Source organism: Saimiri boliviensis, chromosome 7 (assembly GCF_048565385.1).
Source record: "Saimiri boliviensis isolate mSaiBol1 chromosome 7, mSaiBol1.pri, whole genome shotgun sequence".
Classification (NCBI taxonomy): Eukaryota; Metazoa; Chordata; class Mammalia; order Primates; family Cebidae; genus Saimiri; species Saimiri boliviensis.
The window spans coordinates 100,040,901-100,058,545 of record NC_133455.1 but is presented as its reverse complement, the minus strand read 5'-3'; the positions used below and the strand labels follow the sequence as shown (position 1 = coordinate 100,058,545).

Below are 17,645 nucleotides of genomic sequence, written 5' to 3'. Positions count from 1 at the left end.
AGAGCAGAGTCTTTTATCACACATAGACTCTTAGTCCGTGTTTTCTGGTCCTGCTATCTGGGAGGGAGAGTTTCTGTGTCTGTTCCCCCGTACCTTGCAGCTGTAGGCATCTTGGTGCTTATTATGGCCTGCTGTTTTACTGGGGTCCACCGTGTAGGTGTGAAGCTTGGCGATGGACCCAGGAGACTCCCAGCACCCGCCCCAGTCCTTCAGAGTCTGAGCTCTCATTTGTGTTTTCCTGTCTGCTCTTTCAGGCTGCTTGTTGTTAGAAGTGATTTCTTTGAGTGGCATGAGGTTAGAAAGGGAGCTATTTCTGAGCTGCTTTTTGTTAAGTTTTCCAACCGAAGTGATGTCTTCCTGCTCCTGGAACATATCCACCATGACACATAGAATAGCTTCGCCACCTAAAACGCTCCTGTGCCCCAGGGTGGGAACCGGCTCCGGGTCGAGGCCTCCCCTGGGTTCCCCCAATCCCCGGGCTCTGCCTCCAAATGAGGGACACAGGACAAGGGCGTCCATCCTCTGCGTCCTTACCACCGACAAGGGATCCAGCAGACCCGGACCCGCGCTCCCAGCTGGAGGCCGGTCACGTCCCTGCCGGAGGTGGGACACGGAGCCCAGGAATCACCTTCCGGTCGGTTTGGGCTTCCTGCTCGGGTCCCAGGCGCCGGCGGCTGCCGGGGAAATGGAAGGCGGGGGATCCAGCCGCAGGGAGACCTCGGGGCGCCGGGAGGTGGGGCCCTGTGCGCGCAGCCACGCCTCCCGTCCCCGCCCCGCCCCCGGCCCCGCCCCGGCCCCGCCCCCGGGGCTGCGGAGCGGACTTGAGGCCAGGAGACCGCGGGGACCGGAAGGGGTTCCGTAGATGGGGGCCCGGCTCGGCGCGGGAACCGGAAGGCGTTCCGTAGGTAGGGGCCCGGGTGAGCGCCGGAGCGCCCAGAAGCCCCCGGGGCGCCCGCTTAGCAGTGGCCGCGAGCCCCGCCGCCGCGGCGCTCCTCGGTTCCGCTTCCCAGCCGCTTCTGCAGCGCTCTGCTTTGGGGTGAAGGAGAAGCCGGCACCAGGAGCGCCAAAAAAAGCGGGAAAAAGCGCATCGCCTCGATTTACCCAGTGTGACCGCGCCAGGGCCTTCTCAGTTGGGTGAGCATCCGCGCCGACCAGGCCATGGAAGGAAAATCTGTCCGAAGCCTCCGCACCTGTCACGGGCCTCTGACCTGCCTGCGTCATCAGAGTTTGCAGAACTTTGGGGGACCTGAGAAGGGGTGTCCACTGGACAGGACACGGGTGTCTGTGGCTTACGGGCTTTTGGAAGGACAGGGAGAGGGAAACGGGGGATCCCAGTGGCCTGCTTAAGGGCCACCCAGTCGCCTGCTGCCTAGATGGAGACGATTTATCAAGACAAGGGAATTGCAATGGAAAAGAGTAATTCATGCAGAGGCGGCTGTGCAGAAGACGGCACAAATCTGTCTCCTCATATCCGTCTCTGGGAGCATTCAGGGATCTGACTTTTTAAAGATGATTTAGCAGAAGGGACATGGGAAGTGGGGAGTGCTGACTGGTCAGGTTGGAGATAGAATCATAGGAGGTCGAAATGAGTGGGTTTTTGTTTGTTTTTTTTTGTCTGTCTTCTGTTCTTGGGTGCGATGGCAGAATTGGTTGGGCCAGATTACAGGTCTGGGTAGTGTCAGGTGATCCATGGAGCACAGGGTCTGCAAAATATCTCAAGCACTGACCTTAGGTTTTACAATAGTGATGTTATCCCCAGAAACAATCTGGGGAGGTTCAGACTCTTGGAGCCAGAGACTGCATGACCCCTAAACTGTAATTTCTAATCTTGTAGCTAATTTGTTAGTCCTGCAAAGGCAGAGTGGTCCCCAGGCACGGAGGAGGTTTCTTCAGGGAAAGAGCTATTATCAATTTTGTTTCAGAGTCAAATCATAAACTGAATTCCTTCCCAAAGTTAGTTCAGCCTATGCCCAGGAATGAATGAATAGGGCAGCTTAAAGTTTAGAAGCAGGATGGAGTCAGGTAGGTCTGATTTCTTTCACTTTCATAATTTCCTCAGTTGTAATTTTTCAAAGGTGGTTTCACTTTATCTGTTTAAATGTCCATCTCTCGACTAGACATCAGAAAGGGGCACCTGCCCTGGCTGGGTCATTCGAGAAAATCTGTCTAGAGTTCTGCAGATATCTCAGATGGTATTTTTAAAAATTGCACTTGAATCTACAATTATAACAAAATATAATGTTTGATTTACGAATAACTGCCAACTTTAACTCCCATTTGAGTTAGAAATCAGAGTATAATCAGCACAGGTTTATCGTACCTTGTTAAAGAAAAATCTTGAGGTACAATAAAACTTTAAAAAGTTTATTTGAGTAAGAAGAATTCATAAATTGGGAAATATCAAACCAAACGTTGCTTAATGTTCTGGACTTTTATGGGGTAAATTTGAAAACAAATCATTTGATTGGTTGCAGTTACGTATTTGCCTTATTTGATTTACTCCGTCGGAAAGTCCCTAGTTATGAAAGTGCATTGGCTACTTCTGATTGGTTGAGTTTCAGTTCTGTTTTCTTTCTAATAGGGAATTACAGAAATACGTTTCAGTTATGTTTTCAAATCAGTCAAGGTTAAGGTCAATTCTGAGGCTTCACTGGGTTTGTCTGCTCAGGGATTCTTCAGGCCTGCTGTCCATTTTAATTTACTTTAGTAACCTTTACACATAAAGAAACAAGAAATTCTAAAGCTTTTCCCTGGCTTACAGGGAAAAATATTATCCAGTCAGAAGATGAATGCATCGATTTGCAATGTGACAGTTACTAAGTTTACACAAACGTTTATATTGCAGTCTTTCATAGGACAAAGCTACAGGTTCTGATATTTAGGTGTCTTAGAAGAGCTTTCTTTCTATAAATGACATTACTAGAATTTTATATAGTAGAACACAAGACAGAGCTTTACATTTTTAAATAATATCTGCACTTCATCAGGAGAGTAATACTGATACTTTTGTGAATTTTACCAATTTACTGTTTTATAAGAGCCAGATTTTAGGATTTCAGCTGTTGGGGAAGAGGAGAAATTTTCTATTTCATTTTTCTGAGACACTTTCTACTAGGATTTATTAATAAAAAGGAGTTTCAAGTGTAAGTACCAAGTATGGACTTGAGAAGTTTAAAACTTACATTATAAAAAAGAAAAGGGCATGCCTTTCTTTCTTTCTTTCTTTCTTTCTTTCTTTCTTTCTTTCTTTCTTTCTTTCTTTCTTTCTTTTTTTCTTTCTTCTTCTTCTTCCTCTTTCTTCTTCTTTTTCTTCTTTCTTTCTTTTTTTCTTTCTTTTCTTTCTTCTTTTGTTTTCTTTCTTTCTTTTTTTATTTTCCATCCTGGAAGCAGTGCTCCACTAAATCTCCTAAAATTACACTGTTAATTACTAATACCCCCATTGCACAGCTGCTTTCATGGGTCCCCGGTGGCTATATCCACGGCCATTTACTGTTACTAACCTACCTTTGTAATATAATTGTTACCAATTTTTATACTTCTCTTCTTCAGGTACTCTATACCAGTGATTCTCAACACAGGCTTCCTTTAAGTGTCATTTGGGAGAGGGATTTCTCAGAAAATATGGGTGTTCAAATTCCACCCCCAGAGCTCCTGATTTAGTCTGTTGTACGTTATAATTGTTTTTAAAAGCACACTAGTAATTCACATGTGTAGGCAAAGTAGAAAATTATTGTTCTGTCTCATTCCTTGTAGCTGAAATAACTTCATTTCAATTTTATGTCTCACAATCTGACCCTTCCTTTAAGATTCCCTGAAACTGCCATCACCCCCTCATTTTTCTCCCGAGGAAAGGCACTCTCTGCCCTCCACTTAGACCACAGGTAGTGCAGTTGGCAAGTTAATTGTAGACCAAGTTGATGATGTCATACTAGAACCATTGACTTTCCTATAGCTTTTTTTAATTTTATGTATTCTATTTTTAGTCCCATTTCTGACCTGCCCTCTCTGTCAGAGTTTGCAGAACTTTGAGGGGCACAAGAAGGGAGTTCTCCCAGACAGGCCATGCTGTCTGTGGCTTAAGGGATTTAGACCACAGATAATAAATTGTGTGTAAATTATAGTGTGAGTTGATGCCACACTGTCCTCATTGACCTTTCTATAGCCTCTCTTAGTTATGTATTCTCTTTTTTGTCCTACTTCCCAAACCCCTATAGGCAGGCACCCATTCTGATGTATTTAATGTGTGCTATTTTATTTTTTTAATACAGGTATTGTTTTCTGCACAAATATATTTATTCAGTAAATATTTGTATTTAGCATAGTGAACAGTTATATATCACGAGTGTATACTTAATTCTCACAAAGTGAGCACCATCCATACAAACACTACTCTTCTTATGAAATAGAATTTTACCAGCAGTGTCAAACCCTCTTGGACCCTTGCCAGTCACCTTTTTCCTTCTTATTCCACAAAAGAATCTTCACAGATGACTTTTGTCTGTTTTAAACTTTATATAAGCGTAACAGCTCAAGATGTATGCAGTAGTGTCTGAGTTCTTGTGCTAATACTATGTTTTTGAGTTCATCCATGGCATTGCCTATAGTAGGAATTTCTTCCAGTTTATTGTTGTATATTACTTAATAGTATTAGTATGCAATATATCTCTATTCTACTTGTAATGGGAATTTGAGTTTCCAGGTTTGCTACAAGTAATGCTATTATGACCACTTTGTGCATGTTCTTTTGTGTGTGTATGTGTGTTTCATGGGGAAATATACTTAAGAGTAGAATTACTAGATCAGGATTTGGTTATGTTTAACTTTAGTAGTTATGTCAGAGAGTATTACACGGTTGTTAGATTTGTTCTCCTACCAGCAGTGTGTTAGAGTTCCAGTAGTAGCACATTCCCCTAAAAATATTTATATTAGTCTTTTTGTTTTAGCCATTATAGTGGATGTTTAGTGATATCGATAAGGTTTTTTCCTTGTGTATTTTTTCTGGTGATATTTGAATTATTTGCTTATCCAGAGCATTCTGTGAGTTCATGGTAAGAGTTAAGCAAATCATTTCAACGTCACCACATAGCAAACCGTTGATGGCTGGGTTTCAGTTTCCTTCCTAAAGGCATTTTCTAATCTGTTCTGCTAAGCTACAAGATGACAGCTGCAGAGACTTCACAGAAAATGTTAAAAATAGACCTTACATTCAGAGATGGCTTGGAAGAGAGAGAATCTGGTAATGTAATTGATGGCATTTGAAAAAATAGGGGCAACTTTTCTTCCACTGCAGCATGAAGGAAGCTGGGTTTTAGGAGCATTAGCACTTCATAGTCAGTCTCTGTAGAAGTGATATGTTTGCAGTTTAGGGATGGTTTGGAGAATAGATGTGTAATTGCTACATCAGTTATTGTACTGTGTATGTTACTTAAATATGTCTAGGGTAAGAGAAACGAACAATGAATTAGATTATAAGAAGACGAAGGAAAAAATGTTCTTTGTGTTTATATTGTTAGTGCTGTTTTTGTTAGATGTTGCCCTGCAAACATAGGGGCTTTTCATTTATTGATCCACGGCTTTTGACTTATAGATCCTTTGTAATTAAAAAGAGATGTGGAGATTTGAGGGTAAGAGTGAGAAGCAGACCCTGACCACCAGCAAACCCTTTAGCGTTTCAATATATGACAGATTTTCTGAGAAAGAACAACCACGTAATGGTGTATGTTTGTGCTTCAGTACAGCAGAAAGGAGACCTTTACTTACCTCTTTTGCTTTTGAAAAAAGTTATTTTATTCTTTTTTTCTCTCTCTCTTTCTCCCCTCCTCCCTCAATTTTATTTATTAAATTTACTTTTATTCCGGAGTTCAGGATACTGCATTTCATAGAAAACAGCATACTTTTTTTTTTTCCTCCAAACTCTGCCAGACACGACTCTGCCCAGAGTTCTTATTTAAACAGACATGTTCTAAAGAGTATATGGACTAACTCAAATGTTTCCAGAACTGAAACTAACTAAGCAAAATATTTGCAGAACTGAAACTAAATATTTGCTACTTGGTGCAGTTGTGAAACTTGTTTTTTAAGATGCATTGCTCCCCTCCCTGTGTCCATAAATGGGGGAGGGACGGGGCGGAGGGTGGGGAGGTGGGAGAGATAGCATGGGGAGAAATGCCAGATATAGGGGGAGGGGAGGAAAGCAGCAAATCACACTGCCATGTGTGTACCTATGCAACAATCTTGCATGTTCTTCACATGTACCCCAAAACTTGCTAAAAGGCAATAAAAATAATAGTTAAAAAAAAAAAAGATGCATTGTGTTGTTTTTTGGATCCTGAAACTGAGTTAAAATTTGACCAGTAATATGGTTTATTTCTTTGTTCCTCTGAGGCATAATTCCTAATATTGTTTTTCCAACTAGAAATCTGAAAGGTATTGTGTTCAGGTGTACTTTAAGAGTGATATGTGTTCTCACTCATAGGCGGGTGTTGAACAACGAGAACACGTGGACAAGGGGAGCACTACACACTGGAGTCTATTGGGGGGAAATAGGAGAGGGACAGCAGGGGGTGGGGAGTTGGGGGGAATGGCATAGGGAGAAATGTCAGATATAGGTGAGGGGGAGGAAGGCAGCAAATCACACTGCCACTTGTGTACCTATGCAACTATCTTGCATGTTCTTCACATGTACCCCAAAACCTAAAATGCAATAAAAAAAAAGAGTGATATGAATTTGTGGGAGTCAGGACACACCATAAGAAAGATAGAAGAGAAATAAGTAAGAGAGAGAAATGGAACAAGATGCATGCAGGAATATTGTTGTAAGCCTTTTCCATAGTTCAGCTAAAAACGAGATTCTCTGTCCCACGGCCATGAAAATTCAGGCTTGCAGAATGTTTAAAGGGTGAGTGAAGCAGGGTTTTATTTGGTGAAAAAGGGAAAAAGAGGGGGAAACAGGTACTCTCGCAAGGCCAGAGGCCCTCTGCTAGAGCTCTTTCCACCTGGCAGTTTGAATCCCAGGTTCCACACAGGAGAACGAGGGGCCAGGCCCAGGCTCATTCCTGCTGCAAACCTTGTGAGCTTCCCAAGGCTCCCCTCAGTGGGCAGGCTGGTTGGAGTTTCTCTAGGGACTCCTTCCCACCTGGCTGTCACAGTATTAGTTGGAGGAGCTAGAGGTGTAAAAAAGAAGAAGAGTACTAGGGACATTTACATTAGTAAGAAAGGCAAATGGGAGATTTGGGGTAACTTTTAAGGGGAGAGCTACATATTCACTTAGTAAGAATGAAAACTAATTATGGAAGTCTTAGTATTCTGAACCTTTAAGATAATTTTGCATTAGTGTGGAACCAGAAAGAATAAAGGTTGAGATTTTTATATGAGCAAAAATCCAAACAATATTCACTGCTTAAGATCATCCAATCTTACCCATCTTTTTCCCTGTCTAGACTCTAAGCTGAAGCTTCTTGTTATTCTTGGAGATGTGTGCTAAATGAAAGAAAGTTGGCAGGGACTTTTAAATACTACAATTTATATTCAGTAAAATTCACTCTTTTGTTGTGAATTTCTATGAGTGAATTTCTAAAATCACTCTTTTGGTGTACATTTCTATGAGTTTTGATAAACATGTATTCATGTAATACCATCAGAGTCAAGATACCGAGCCATACCCACCCACTCCAGATTCCCTCATGCTCCTCTGCAGGATATCTCTTCCTCCAACCCCAGCCCTTGGCAACCTCTGATCTGTTTTTTGTTCTTGCACTTTGGCTTTTCCAGAATGTCATTATCACCGGAATCCTGCAGTAGGTAAAGGTAGAATCTGACTTTATTCACTTAGCAATAATACATTTGCAAGTCATCTGTATTATAGTATGTGTCATTTGTCAAAGAAAAGCAAGTCTGAGCTTAGATAGGGAGAAACTTTATTCAGAAGGACTGTTGCAATAGAAGAAACATTGATTTTGAAAATATGTTAATGATGTGGGAGAGAGCAGGGGAAAAAGTATAGGGATTTCAACAGGAAATGGTGTTTTGTAGTCAGGGTAGGCAGAATGTTTTTTCCAAGTCTGTGCTTTGGGGCTTGTTAGGCAAACTTACAGGCAAACCCATTTGGGGTCTGTCAGGAGGAGAAATACTTGACAAAAGTTTGGCGTGCTAACACACAGTAAGAAATGGGCAATTGTGAATGTGTGATTAAGTTTTTTCTTTTATTAGGGCTGAAGAATAGTTGTTTACCTCTTCACCAGCTGAAGCATATTTGAGTCGTTGCTAGTTTTTCTGATAATGAATGAAGCTGATGTAAATACTCCTTGCAGGTTTTTGGGTAAACACAAGTTTTTACTCTCCCTGTTTAAATACCTAGGGATAGGATGGCCAGGGCATGTGGTGCATTTACATTTATCATAACGGACTACTTAACTGTTTCCAGAGTGCCTATAACATTTTGTGTTTCCAGTGATGAGGCATGAAAATTCCAGTTGCATCCTGTCCATTCTGGCACTGCTATAAAGAAATAACCTGAGACTGAGTAATCTGTAAAGAAAAGAGGTTTCATTGGCTCACCATTCCACAGGCTGGGCAGGAAACATGATTCTGGCATCTGCTCAGCTTCTAGAGAGGCCTCAGGAAACTTACAATTCATGGCAGAAGGCAAAGGGGGAGTCCACACTTCACTTGGCCAGAGTGGGAAGAAGAGAGGGAGTGCGGGAGGGTACCACAGTTTTCAACAACCAGATCGCAAGAGGACTCACTCTTACTGCACCAACAGGGAAATCCGCCCCCATGATGCCATCACCTCCCACCAGGCCCCACCTCCAACACTGGAGATTACAATTCAACATAAGGTTTGGGCGGGGACAGAGATCCAAACCATATCACATCCCTTCCCACCAACAGTTGGTTTGTTTCTTTTTTGTTTTGTTTTGTTTCCCACTCTTAATAAGCATGTAGTAGTCACTCATTACGGTTTTAATTTGTATTTCTTAAACGGCTGGTTATTTCAAGCGTGTTTTTATGCACTTAATTGCCAATCATATATCTTTAATCAAGTGCATCTGCGAATAGTTGGCCCCATTTTTAATTTAGTTTTCTTATTGTTGAGTTTTGAGTTCTTACTATATTCTAGATACAAGTCGCTTTTTAGAAAGATGTTTTTCTGCCTTTGCTTGTCTTTTTATTCCCCTTTCAGGCTTTTCTTTTTCATAGAGTTTTAATTATGTTTAAATTCAACTTATCAATTTTTAAAATATTGATAATGCTTTTGGTATTGTGTCTAAGAAAGTTTTGCCTAATTCAAGTTTACAAATATTTTATTTTCCTCTTTCCTTCGAATAGTTTTAGGGTTGGAGGTGTCATATATGAGTCTGAGATTTATTTTGAGTTAATTTTCTTATAAGGTATTAGGTGTGAGTTGAGGTTCACTGTTCTGCATTAGGATACTCAATTGTTCCAGCATTACATGTTCAGAAAATACTACCCTTTACCTGCTTGATTATTTTCCACTTCTGTCAAATGTCAAGTGACCATACATGTTTGGATTTGTTTCTGAAATCTTTTTTCTGTTCCATTGATATATGTGTCTGTTCTTTTGTCAATATCATACTGTCTTTGTTTCTATTACTTTGTAAATTATGAACACAGGTTCTTTGATTTCCAAATTTAGCCATTTTTTTTTTCAAAATTGTTTGGCTATTCTAGTTCTTTGCTTTTCCATATAATTTTAAGATTACTTTGCTCGTTTCTACAAAAAAAATTCATACTGCAATGTCTGTCAAGATTGTGCTGAATCTCTAAACCTTTTTGGGTATAATTGACATACAGAATATTGCATATTACAGTCTATGAATATCTTATATCTCTCTGTTGATTCAAGTCTGCTTTGATTTCTTTGTCCCTTTGGTTTGTAGCTTTCATCATACTGATCCTAAACATATTTTGATATAATAGTCTTTTGTGTTATTATATATAGCATTATTTTTATACTTAAATTTCCACTTCATAATTACAAATATATGGAAATATATTTTTATGTATTAACATAGCTAATCCTGTAACTTTGCCAAATTCATTTATTCTAGTAGCAGTTTGGTTTGGTAGATTCCTTAGAATTTTACATGCAGACAACTATGTTGTCTGTGAATAGCAACACTTGTTTCTTTCCAAACTGTATGACATTTCTTTCTTTTTTCTTATCTTTTTGCCCCTAATAGGACATCCAGCAAAATGTTAAATTGGATTGGTGAGAGAGAGCAGACCTCTTTGCCTTACTCCTTGTCACTGGAATTCATTCTTTTATCAAGTTTGGTGCTAGCTGTAGTTTTTCTGTAGATGCCCTTTAGCAGGTTGAAGAAGGTTTTTCAGTTTCTAATTTGTTGAGACTACTGGCGTGGGTGAATATTAAGTTTTTCACATGCTCTTGCTGCATTTATTCAGATGCTCATATGCTGTCCCTTTCTCATTCTATTAATATGGTGAATTACATTGATTCATTTTCTGCTTTCCTTGTTGCTTCTAAGCAGCTGTTTTACTACAGGACTAAATCTGGATTGTGTATGTTTCTTTTTCATCCCAATTTCTACTCTTTTTCCAATAACTGGAAGATTCCCTGAGGATGGGGAGAATTTGATTTTTGTCTCTAGCCCTCTTTGGGCCATTATTCTCATTTTGAACCAAGACCTTTCATGAAAGGAGTTGGCCATAGGAGAGTTGAAGTACAGCTAAGCTTGTGTTGATTGTATGATACATTTTCTCCCTACGATCTTCCTGAGATTGAGATTCTGATGTTTGTATTTTACAGGTAAAACTCTGCAAAGAAAATGCCTAGCACTTCTATCTCCGGTAACTCCTCTCAAGGTTTATTGCTGCTTGTTCATCGCCGCAGTTCTGACCACAAGTGTGGTTGCGCTTTCCATTGTTTTGTCAGGTAAGTTACTTGTTCTCCAAACTGTATGATGTTATTTACATGTTTATGTTGTCAATAAATATTTATTAAGTTCTATTATTTGCCTGTCACTGTGTGAAATGCTTGAATTACATCAGCAAACAAAATACGCACAAAAGAATCCTTGCTCCTCAGGGACTTATACTCCAGCAGAAAAACACAAGTAATAATAAATAAGGGTGGAGGCGTAACAGGTTGCAATAGGTTGACAAAGCTAAGCCTCCTTGGAAGATGATATTTTAGCAACCTTTTGAAAGAGATACAAGAACCATGTGGCTACCTGGGGAAGCTATTCCAGACAGAACATGTGGACCAAAAGCCTACAGGAGGACTCTTCCTGGCTTGTTTGAGGAACAGCAGGGGGACTTCTGTAGATAAAGCAGAGTGAGGATGGAGAAGAAGAGCGATACCATGGGGCATTAGGAATGAAGGAACCTTGAGGATCAGTTAAAGACTTTGGCTTTCACCTTCAGTGCAATAGGGAGCCTTGGATGAGGGAAACTGTTTGAGAGGAATGTCGTGATGTGACTTCCATTGTAGAATAATCACTTGATTGCTGTATTGGGACTAGGCAGGGGAGGGTGGTCAGATTCTGGATATTTTGAAAGCTGGGCCAACAGTGTTTTATATCAAATTGGATAAAAAGTCTTAGAAAAAGAAAAGCAAAAGATAAGTCTGTCTTTCTTTTGAGCCTTGGCAAGAGTGCACTTCCCACTCATTAATAGAAAGCTATGGGCATAGGAATTTCACTTACGGAGCTATTTCCTGACAAGTTCCTATCAGAATTGTCATTTTTATTAAAAATAAAGTAGTATCTCTACTTGAAATGTTTTCAGATAAATCATCTGGCCTTAATAACTGGTGTCTTCTACTTACGCAGATTGAGAATGCACGAAAGCACAGAGAACTATATACATAAAAAAAAAAAAGAAAAAGAACCTCATCTCTTGTACATAGAGGCAGTAGGTCCTCAAGAGGCTTTGTCAAGAGGAAGGAAGGCTAATATGAGGAAGATATGGAAAAATCATCTACATGGCCTTGTGAAAGTACAGTACTATGGAAGTCGATGCTATAGAAATTGATTTCCTTGAAACTGTAATGTCAGTGTAAACTTCAGAAAGTCAGGGGTGCAGGTACCCACTGAAAACCACTGGGCTGATGACTGTTGTGCTTAGGGTAAGGCACTATGTGATGAGTTAGGAAAACAACAATCAGATACGTACACTTCAAAATTGACCTCAGGAAGGTAAGCAGAAAAATAGATGAAAGGGATGAGAAAATGTATTTATCATGTTTCATTGTGATTGTCTCAGTTTTAGCCAGGAAAGAAAAGCCTGTGATAGAGTCACCTAAGTACGCCGCTTGCCCAAAAAGCTGGATTGGATTTGGGAGTAAATGCTTTTATTTTTCTGAAGACACAAGAAATTGGACATTCAGTCAAGTCTTCTGTGTCTCATTAGAAGCCAGCCTCGCTCAGTTTGCAACTGTGGAAGAACTGGTAAGAGATATTTTTGAATCATGTTTTCTGTCAAATAACTTAGGCCCCTGGGGCAGGTCAGCTACATAGGGTTAAAGCTGCAATACGAGGAAGGATCCCATTCCAGGGGCATGAGATGTGTTTTCATGTCCAACATTTGTGGAGGATGTGTTCTCTGCCTGGAACCCTGTGAGATATTTTAGATATATTTTCTCATGTAATTCTCATGGTGAACCTGCAAAATGAGTTGTATTCTCATTCTATTAAGAATTAAGATAATTGTATAATTTGTCATCTAGATTAAGACATATAGGGTATTGAAAGTGAACATTAATATATTGGTGGAATGACAAGCTTAAAATAGGAATTTCCCAATCGAACTGGGATGTATGCTCACTTTAAATAAAGTAATTTAGGATCAGGGACATTAAATGACTTAAACTGAGAATTGGGAATTAGTCTCACTCCAGAGTGTAAGCTGCTTAATTACACCACGCTGCCAGTCAAAAAGAGAAGGGTTAGGGAAGAGAGACTCCAGAGTGATATGGAAGAAAGGGACACATGGTATTACTTTCTGTTTTATTATAGAATTTCCTGAAAAGATACAAAGGCCCTTCTGAGCATTGGATTGGCCTTAGAAGAGAATCATCCGACCGCATTTGGAGGTGGACAGACAACACAGAACATAATAACACGTATGTTTTGAGACTTACGTTTCTGCTCTGTTTATGTGTGGTTATGTGTGTGAGTTGTGTTTTTGAGATGAAAAATACATCATGGAAAGCTTACTGCAACATGAGGTAAGAAATCTAAACCCTTTTTATATTAACTGTGTCTTTGGGAAGGCTTTACTTAACTGTGATTTCAGTAACATGACAATGACATTTGACACAATTTTACACTTTAATTCACTGGTTTAAAACTGCTAAATCCCTACTTATAACTGATTTACAGTAAGTGTTCTACAATCGTAGGACACCGCCAAGGAGCTGGTATCCACAAGGCTGCTAAGCCCACTCTGCCAGCTGTTGCATCCATTCACAATAGGAAAGCATCCAGGGAACTCAAGGGTCTCTCTCACTCCTAAAGTTTTGTCACCAGAAGGAAACTAGTAACAGTTAATTGGACTGTGAACATTTCAATGGGGGTATTTTGAATATAATCATCACATTGTAGCAGACAAAATATAGGAACCCAGTCCTATCCATTAATCAAAGCTAAGCCTTTTTAGGAATCTACTGCGTTTTTGTTTTGTTTTTACTTTCACACATTTATGAAACCGTTTGGGAGACTGGAAATCATCTTCACTGAAGACCACCAATGGCAGCAGTTCATTTGGGTGCAGCGGAAAGCATCAGTTAACTACCTATCAACATAGCTGGGCTTGGTATGGATGAATGATAGGCTGGTGATTTTCAAGCAAGGACCTTGAGAACATAAAAGACACTAAATACGGAAATGGTTTATAATACTATGAAGCAATATTAATGACAGACTTTTGCTTTCCTCTTATTCACAGTAAAATACAGAGAGGGTGCAGAAGATGAGAGGGGAGGAACAAACGCAGGTGTCTGACTTCCAAATAGTTAATATTTTTGTGTCTGGTTTTAGGTTTCCTATCAGAGGAGTTGGAGAATGTGCCTACCTGAATGACAATGGAGTCGGTAGTGCCAGCATCTACACAGACAGAAAATGGATTTGTAGCAAGCCAAACAGTTATGTCTACAATTGCCAAATTAGAAACTCTTTACAGAATTTCCCTATGGATGCATCATAACTTGTTGTATGTAGCTGCCGTGTATAACAGCTGGAGACACCTGGATATGCAGGCAGGAGACTGCTGTGGGGTGGGTCCCTCCTCAAGAACCTCTACGAGGGCAGTGCAGAGACCTCACCGGGGCGCTACCTGGTGGAGCGGTGAAAAGAGAGCCACCATCCTGTGGCACAGTTTAGTACTTTGTTGATATAAAGAAACTTATTTTTGTCATTTTAGTGCATAAGTACATCAAAGTATGACTACAGCTATCCTAAAAGCATGTACTGTTAGGTGACATTGGGACATCTGGACACTCTGCTGTTGTAGGCGTTTGTCCTTGCAGGCATTACTACACTTCCTTAGCTGTAAACAGCTTATGACCATGGGTCATTTTCTTTATCCAATCCACTGTTGATAGGCATCTGCCTTGATTCCATGTCTTGGCTATTGTGAATAGTACAGCAATAGACTTACATGGTTCAGCTTTTACGGTAACAAAGTTGTGAATTGGACGTACCCTTAGGTCATATAACCTGAGCATGGCCAGGTGAACCAAGTGTGCAACCACAGGGGAAACGCAGTTGTTTAGACTGAGGTACAGAGGCTGAATTAAGAAGTGGGCCCATGGTGGCAGGATCCAGGATCCAGCTGGATGGAACTCAGGTCTCTCTCCATGGCAGGATCCAGTCAGAGCATGCTTCCCAGCATCACCTCATTACAAGATCCAGTCAGATGGTATCTCGTTACCCTATGCTTATAAAACCTGACCCAACTCCCAGCTTGAGGAAGGACTGCTTTGGGAGCTTTGCCCAGTGTTCTTTTTACTTTCTGCAAGTGATGAACTCTTGCTAAATCCTCCCTGGCTGTGGTCATGGCGTTGACACTTGACAAGTGACTAACCCACCTGTTGTGTGGGTAACATTTGTAACATATTTCTTTATTTTCTTTGACTCTCGGCATTGGTGTCTGTGCCCCAGATAACACAGCTTCCTTTCCAGTCTTCACAGACAGGTCTCATACAGGAGAACACCTTTACCAACCAGTCCAGACAGAGGTTCTGTGTGCCACTTAAACTTTCATGGTAGTTGAAGTCACAATGTTTATTCTTAATGGTCCTCAGGCATCTAGAGTATGCCAGATCCTTTCAGTGCTCTCAGACACATGAGATAAAATCCAGTTCTTCCGGTAGCAGCCAGAAAAGCTGGGGGGCTAGTTATTTGGTCTGTCTCCTTTGCTTTTCAGAGAGAAGCTGGAAGCTGGACTTTATCACTCTGCACTGAGCCAAAGTGGGGAGCAGTGAAAGTACCCACATGCTTATTAAAAACTGCTCTGAAAATATTTGAAGTAACAGGGCTATAACAATTACTATTTAAAAAACAATTGTTTTGTTTTGTGTAGCCCCAGAGGTTTAACAGATGGTGGGCCCTGTCAGCTTACCAAAACAGGGGTTAGAAACCAGTTCCTCTCTTCAACCAATGGATTAATAAGAAAAAAAAAAGAAACCAATCCCTCTAGTAATACCTAGAGAAGTACCAGATAGGTATCACAACTTCTCTAGGTTGTGATATTCTAGTGCATCTCTCAGGGACAGGCTGAGAGATGGGAGTTCCTTCCTAACCATGTGGCATCATATGAGGGCTGGGGGTTATCACAGTGTATGCAAGTCGTTTCCTGCCAGTTCTGATGTGGATAGTTTCACACTCACCTAGGGTGCAGGAGTGGCTCATTAGTTTCTGGATTTCCAATGATTGAAATTTATCTGTGTGTTGCTATAGAACGGATGTGTCCATGGTGAGGAAGGAGAGTTTAGACCTTTTTATTTTGCCATCTGGTGACTCTGACAGTTTCTTTTAGTACTCTACTATCATACAATCTAAGTTACTACATTTGTAGACATTTCTCTCACATTAATGACAACTTATATTTACACAAAAGCCTTATATAACATGTTCATAGCAGCTTTATTCATACTAGCCAGAATCTGTAAAAAGCATATGTCTCACAATAAGTGAATAATTAAGTAAACGCTGTTACAGGCATATAATGGAATACTACTCAGCAATAAAAGGGAATGGACTATTGATGCATACAAAACTTCCTTGAATCTCAAAGTACTTAGGCTAAGTTAGAAGAGCCAGTTACCAAAGACTGCATTTTGTATGATTATATTTACGTAACATTCTTGAAATGACAAAATTGTACAGATAGAGAATGAGGGTTATGGATAGGTGAGTGAAGAAGAAGGCGTAGTATGGAGAAAAGGTGGTATGGATCTCTGTGGTGATGGAAGAGTTTTGTTTCCTCATTGTATCAGTGGTCATTATCTTAGTTGTGATATTCTAGTGCAGTTTTTTAGGTATTAACCTTTGGGGGAAACTGAGTAAAGAAGATGTGGGATCTTTCTGTACTATTTCTTACAACTGCATGTGAATTACAACTAGCTCAATATAAAAAAATTATAAAATGAAAGCTATGTTAGATGGAGCAAAAAATAATTCATCCCTTTCATGCACACAGCATCAGAGAGTATAACATAATTTGCGGAACCTAGTGCAGAATATAAATGTAGAACGTCTTGTTCAAAAATTATTAATAATCTTGAGACATTAATGATAAAGCATTAAACCACCTGTGGGGCCCTTTAAGCCTGAGGAACTGTGCTACCACACAGATTGCATGTTCATGTTGCTGGCCCTGCAAATAAAATGACTTTTGCCCATGATTGATTCACCATGGACTCTTTGGACTCAGTGAATTTGCTTCTTCAGGAAGGTAATTTTCTTTTCTTTCTCTGCTAAGCTGTTTAACAGTAGTTGCTCTGCCTAATGGGCTTCATCTTCTCTCAGATCGTTTTTGTGATGCACTAGGATGAAGCACACCTTTTCTCCTAGTCTTGAGGAAACATCAATATTCAGAACATTTAAACCCCAGAACTGAACAATCAGAAAAGTCTCTGGCCAGTGTTCCACACTTGAGGGAAATGGCATTATCTGAGCCCTGAATGAAAAGATTGTAGATATTGTCCATATCAAAGCATCACCAGGAAGATTTTAGATGTTAAAGTCCATAATATTTCCTAAAGCAGGCATAAATTACTAGTAACTTAATAGGTATATTAACTGATGGTTTTTTGGGCACCTTCATTTAAATCACAGATTTCATTCCTCAGAACAAACCAGTCAAGGAAAGTGCTATTATACTCCTTTATTCATATAGATCTTGAGGTTGAGAGAGCTTAATTAACATAATATATTTGTGTAATCATAAATTACCATAAACTAGGGGTGCTATAGTCTGAATATTTGTGTCTGCCACTCCCAAATTTATTATGTTGAAATCCTAATTCCCAAGGTGATGATATTAGGAAGTGAAACCTTTGGGAGGTGATTAGGTCATGAGGGTAGAAGACTAATGAATGGGATTAGTGCCCTTACAAAAGGGGCCCGCAAAAGCTCCCTTGTTCCTTCTACTATATGAGG

The 17,645-nt window shown here is 40.2% G+C and overlaps 1 protein-coding gene across 1 annotated transcript; it reads left to right on the top strand.

The window, feature by feature from the left end:
- Positions 1-862: 862 nt before the first annotated feature.
- On the top strand, positions 863-16,888 carry LOC101037697 (C-type lectin domain family 2 member E-like). The gene is made up of 6 exons (XM_074403476.1): positions 863-996; positions 1,040-1,134; positions 10,790-10,915; positions 12,247-12,431; positions 12,999-13,105; positions 14,022-16,888. The coding sequence occupies exons 1-6, from the start codon at positions 863-865 to the stop codon at positions 14,185-14,187; spliced, it is 813 nt and encodes a 270-aa protein (XP_074259577.1). The 3' UTR covers positions 14,188-16,888.
- Positions 16,889-17,645: the final 757 nt, after the last annotated feature.